The sequence below is a fragment of the Sylvia atricapilla genome, chromosome 2 (genome assembly GCF_009819655.1).
Source record: "Sylvia atricapilla isolate bSylAtr1 chromosome 2, bSylAtr1.pri, whole genome shotgun sequence".
NCBI lineage: Eukaryota > Metazoa > Chordata > Aves > Passeriformes > Sylviidae > Sylvia > Sylvia atricapilla.
In genome coordinates this window covers 92,395,486-92,401,485 of record NC_089141.1, presented here as the reverse complement: position 1 = coordinate 92,401,485, position 6,000 = coordinate 92,395,486, and the positions used below count along the sequence as shown (strand labels likewise).

The window sequence follows — 6,000 nt, the reverse complement described above, 5'->3', positions numbered from 1 at the left end:
ACTCCACACAGAAAATAATAGGCCTTAAATTCTCATGATGTCACATTTAATAAAAAGGAGATGCCAAACGCCACCCGTATGACGTGATTTACACATCAGCTTTGCAGATATCCTGCTCACGGGGGCAAAGGAGAGTAGCTGTGAATAGGGTAAAACTGGGCCAGACCAAGGCATGGAAAAAATCAGGATTTCCGTCTAAATTTTGATGTGTACACTTTGCAGTGACTTGTTTCACACACCAATTTGCCCTGTCTTCCAGCATAATCGTCAGCAGCTCCTTGGCTGCCCTGGAAGGGGCTGTATGCGGTACTCTGCTGCTGCTGCATGAGGCGGGTGTCTCCTCGCCTCGGCCGAGCGCAGCCCAGCACCGTCCCCAGCCATCCCCAGCCACACCAGCGCCCTGCAGGCTGGAGCAGGGGACGCGGACGGGCTGTGGCCGGTGCGGAATCCACACCTGCTTGGAAACGGGGAGTAAGAGAAGGCGTGACAAACCCTTTGGGACGTGCAGGGGGAACACCCGAACACGCGCTCCCACGCGAGGGGAAAGACCGGCTCTTCCCAGGGCTGCTACCGTGCAGCCGGGCTGAGGGACCGGCTGCCACTTCGCAAGGGCCCCATCGCTCATTTTTAACTTTCTGCGTGGAGCGGACAGGACGGTTCCAGGCATCCCCGCAACACTGAGGGAGCGCGGGGCAGGCGCGGCAGCCGCCGACACTTCACCCGGCTCCCCGCCGTGCCGCCCCTCGGGCAGGACGCAGGGTGGGGAAGAGCGGAGAGCACCGGGGCCGTCGCACGGTCCGGGCCGTGCCCGCGGCGAGGGCCGCGCTCCCGCTGTGCGGCGGGGCCGCGCTTCCCCCGGCCCCTCCCCGCCCCGCCGGCCCTCAGCGGGACGGTGCCGCAGCGGCAGCGGCAAACCCCGCCCCCCGCCCCGCGTGTGGCGCGGCTGGGCGCACCCTCGCCATTGTCTGAGCGGCGGTCCCTGCCTGCTGCGGGCACCGGCGGGCGGCGCGGCGCTCGTGGCCGCGATGCTGAAGGGCTGCGCGCCCCCTCAGACGCGGCAGCGGGCTCCAGCCCTGGGGAGCAGCCACCCCGCCTGCTGAAGACTGAAACTTTGCGTCCCCGCCGCTCCCTCTCCTCCCTCTTCCTCTCGCCCTTCTCCATGCGCTGAGCGGCCGCGGGGCGCCCGCTCGGCCCCATGGACGCCTTCAGCGCTGCCAAGGCCAAGATGGGGGCGAAGAGCGGCGGCGAGGCGGCGGCGGCGGGAGTGGCCGCGCCTCAGCCCGCCGTGCCGGCCCCCAGCCCCGCTGGTCCCGGCTCGCCCGCCGCGCTGGAGCCCGCTGCCTACAAGCTGGAGGACCTGGAGACCCTGGCCACCGTGGGTGAGTGCGGGGAGGAGGGGAACAAAGGAGCTGCCGAGGTGTCTCTCCGCGACCGTCCGCGGCGGGAGGAGGTGCCCGAACAGCTGGCAGCTGGCTGCCCCCTTCCTCAGCGCCCTTTTTTTTTTTTTTTTTTTTTTTTTTTTTTTTCTCCTCGTCCCCCTCCCCGCTCCGCTGCCTTTTCTCCCGCCGCGCCGCCGCTGGCCGGTGTGAGGGCAGCCGGGGTGCCCGCGGTGGGGTCGGTGGCCGGGGGCGGCTGGCGGGGACGCGCCGCAGCCCCGCGCAGTTGTGGAGCCGCGCTGCGGGAGGCTGCGGGCATCGGGCGGCCCCGCTGCTGCCGGGACACCGGCTCCGGCCGCGGGATCGGCAGCAGAGCGAGCCTGTGCCCGAAACAGGGCTTGGCTTGGTCTGTGAGATGAGCACTGCCACTGCTGAAGCTGAAAGACCTTTTGGTCTAAAACCTGGTTTGTCTGGTTTAGCTTCACTTAGCTGCATCATGATAAAAAATTCATCATTTAAATGAGTTGTTGGGCCAGGGAAGAGATCAAACAGGTTAGCCGAATGCAGCTGAGTATATGTCAAACCCCCGGCATGCTGTTGCGCTGAATATTGATGCAAAGATGCTTTGCGTGTGTAGAATTTTGGTAGAAGGTAAGGTCTCATCTCACAAGTACCGCGCTTACTAAAACTGCCTGTAATCAGTGGCATTGCAGAGTAGATGCATGTGCCTAATAAAGAGGCATTTCAGACATCAGTAATGATGTTCATGGTGTTCATGTATCTATGCATGGTGTTTGGACGTACATACTGACAGTTGCGTATGTTTTTGCACCTGGTTTCTTTTATCTTCAACTACATGGAAGTTTTATTCACTTTTTTATTATAGGACTGTGAAATTACTTTGGACAGATTTATACCAGTAAATAATGTGATGTAAATCTTAATTTCCCCTAAGCTCTCTTCAGCCAAAAAGGTGTGATATTAACCCTTTCTTAGTGAAGTCGATGGCTTTAAACATGGAATTGGAAAGGCCCAAGAGTGTTGTTGTCAGTGAAGAACACATTATCTTCTCTTGAAGTGCGTTGTATTTTGAGATAATATTCCACTTTGAAATGTGGGGAGACATTTTATTGATAAATTGTTTGAGATAATCAAGGGACTTCTTGAAAGGTTTGTGATGTTTTTTACCCTCCAGAAGTGGTTGCTTTTCTTCATTACATCATGACCATGTGGATACAATTGTAATCGCTGAGGATTAAGACTTCGAGTGAAATGCAGATTGCAGACAAATAGTAATTTTTAAGGAAGACAGAGTAGTCATGGAAATATTCCTGCAGCCAATGAAGGATTGTGGAAATAATCCTGGTGTCAGCCTTAAACAGTACACACTCTATGTTCTTTAAGATGCTCTTTAGAGGCTAAGGGAAGGTTGTGATTCCACAGGATTTAAAGAGAGACTGAAAAAGTGAGACACTGCCTGTTACAAAGAAATAAAAGGTAAAAGGAGCAGATGAAGGAGCCCGTCAAGGCACTGACAGAATACATTCATTCTCTCTTCCACAGCTTGATTTTTTCTTTTCTTTTTGTCTCAAACAGCTCTGTCTGAAAAGATGACTATTCTTTGTATTTCTTTCGAACTGTGTCACTAGTAATTTTATAGGGAAAATAAAAAACAAAACTGGAAAGGTGTACCCCTGTGCACAGATAAATACCTAAGGCCTTACTTTGTCAAAGAAACTGAGCTGGCTTATTTGAAGTTGGTTGAAAAATGGATTTTTGACATGCCTGTGTGCTTCTGTAGAAGTCTGTGAGAGGGACAGGGTCTCACTCCTAACCAGGAAGCAGTGTTGTAACCTCAAAGTGATACTGAAACTGAACACGTGAATACCTGCTCTGAGTGGCCAAGTTTATGAAAGATGTGGCGCCCCACTAATGCTGCCATAGTGCATTGGGGATCTGAGTCAGTGAGTCTGTGTGTGGTTGGGCTGCTCTGTGTGCACCTGCTGTCGTGAAGTATTGGAGACCTAATTTAAATGGGCTGCAAGTTAAATCAGTGCAAAATACTGCAGGGTAGGAGAGAAGATTTGTAGTTTAGCTTGAGAAACTTTTTTGCTTGGCTTAAAACTTTTTTAATTCAGTTAGTTAAGTACACAGTAGGTTTATAGCACACGTACTGAAAGAGTGTATCTGCAGTTCTCTTGAGCAGTGGTTTAAGTCAGTATTACCTTCTCCTCCATTTTGATCTCCCTGCACAGAAAGAAGGGATTAATGTCATCAGTTTCACTACAGCAATTTGGAATTGTGTGCAGTTGGAATGCTTTGATAAGGATAACCATTTTCTTTCTGCTGATGTTCTTGAAAGCTGTATGCTCTATCTGAGATAATTGGAGATGCTTGAGGATGGGAGGGGAATACCCAAAAATTACATAACAGGAAGTTCTGGTATTTCCTTTACTAGAATCATTGCTTATAGATATACCCAGGCTTAGAAATAGTTATGGCCTTGGAAACTATCACCTTGAGAAAGTTGAAAGTCAAAATAGGTAGGTAGGTGAGTTCCATGTTCTTGCAGCTGTTTTTGATTCATATTTAAGGTAACAGAATTGTGTTGGTCTCTGTGAGATTGTCATAATCCATGACTTTGTGCGGTTTCTCTCTGAGGATGGAATAAAATCCATGTAAAAAAAAAATAGTTGAATGCAATACCTACTTTGAATATAACAGCTACTGTTTTAAGTATCTTTCATAGTCTCAGAGGATGAAAATCTCTCTGTTCAGCTGGCCGCCATAATGCAGGCTGGATTGCATGTCTTCTCTGTGATTTGTGTTGGGATGCTGTGCCTGGTTTAGCAGAGAACTTAGTGTAAAGGCGGGAAATGCAAAAGGGAAGTACAGTGTGATAATTCAGAGGACATTTATCTCCCCTAAACATCCCAGGACTCAGCCTTTGTTTGGATGTTTGTGGGCCCTTTGTTAAAACGCAGTTGGAGCCGAGTTTGGAGTACAGGTTTGCTTTGGAGGGGAGTGCCTTAATATTTAGTTGATAAAGTGAAGTTATGGCTTTCAGGAGGGCACAGGACTGGGACACATACTGGTTTCTGGCGCTAAGAGAAGTTAAACAGGAAAAGTATTTCTTTAAGGGTACTTCCTGAGGGCTTGAAGATGTGGCTTTGACCCTTTGAAGTGTATAGGTTTTTTAACTAGTCTTGTATGAAAGTTGAACACTCTTGCTCTGGAACCGTTGAAGGTGTCTGGTTGTTCTCATCTTGTTCTGAATTCATTTTCCTTTCAAAGGAGGTTGAAATACGAATATTTGCTCAGCATACTCAGAAACTGCTGTTTAGGCCAGGCTGAAATACTCTGTGAATCTCGGTGAATTTACATACTCAACTGTGCCAAGATTGAGTTCTGTGCTGTACAGAAGCAAAAGTTTATATGCCATGACCACCATGTTCATTGAAAGTTTGTGGCCCATGCTTATTTGACCCTATTTAAAACTTCTTGTAGATCTGGTCAGTGAAAGAAGGAGACTGTGAACACTAATGCCATAGTTTCTGAATCATCCTTGGTTATAATGTGATGTGCTTAAATGTGATGAGCATTTAATATGGGCAAACTTCCTGTTCCAGAGTGCCTGCAGTTGGACACCTGATATGTACCCTGAAATAGAGATGCTAAATTTTTAATTATACCATAATGAAAAAGTAATTCAGGTAAACTAGAGTAAGTAATACAGAAAAAACCAGAAAGTACTTCACTTTTGGGTAGGTAAAGGTGAGAAAAGTGTTACATTCCTGGTTGAAATACATGGTCATGGAAGAGGGAGAAGGAAGAGAGCACCAGGAGGAGAAAGATGACAAATTTTTTTCTTGCCCTCTCTCCTCTGAGATCTGTTTCTTGTCCGTTTTTCAAAGTGCAGTGAATTCCATAGCAGACTATGTAAATATAAATTTGGAGTTGTGAATCTGTTCAATTGATTGAAATGTTTTATTTAGAGTATTTTTATGCAAAAAGATTCTTTTAAACTACTGTTCCCATGAAGTGCTTTACACTAAACAAATGCGAATAAAAAATTGAGCATACCAGTATTTTCATTTTTATGCACATGGGAAAATTTAAAAAAGTTCATGGGAAAAATGAGGTGCTACGCATTTTCAAGTACTTAATTTCTCTATGTTCACACACAAAATATGCTAGCCAAATATATTTCAAGTGGCATTGGATCAGCCTGACAGTAGGTACACAGTTGTAGTCTAATGCCAGAGAATTGTCTGAGTAAGAAATTGTGCCCCAGAGTAGCCAAGTTCTTTACATGAAAAGAAGCTGTTGGCTTTTTTTTTTTTTTTCCTTTTCTTGGAGGCTTAAATTAGTTCAGTTTCTTACCAGGTGTTATTTTTCGTTTCACTACCAAGGTTGTCACCTATTTTAAATTTTCTAAGGGACATATGAGCATTTTTTTCCCTGTTTTGTCACATTTTCTTGATACTGAGATGATAAATAATAATCCATGATTTGACTTGGCAGTGTTCTTAAATTCCACAAGTTTTGAAAGAAAACATGGTCTGAATGTTGTGACTGTAATGGTGACCTGAATTCACCATTACATTTGTACATGATTGAGGCT

The 6,000-nt window shown here is 47.3% G+C and overlaps 1 protein-coding gene across 1 annotated transcript in view; it reads left to right on the top strand.

Moving 5' to 3' along the window:
- Window positions 1-1,010: 1,010 nt before the first annotated feature.
- The window catches only part of PRKX (protein kinase cAMP-dependent X-linked catalytic subunit), a 55,205-nt gene continuing 50,215 nt past the window's right edge, over window positions 1,011-6,000 (top strand). Inside the window, exon 1 of the mRNA XM_066313835.1 lies at window positions 1,011-1,379. Coding sequence (XP_066169932.1) covers window positions 1,196-1,379 — 184 coding nt within the window. The 5' untranslated portion in view covers window positions 1,011-1,195. The remainder of the gene's footprint in view (window positions 1,380-6,000) is intronic.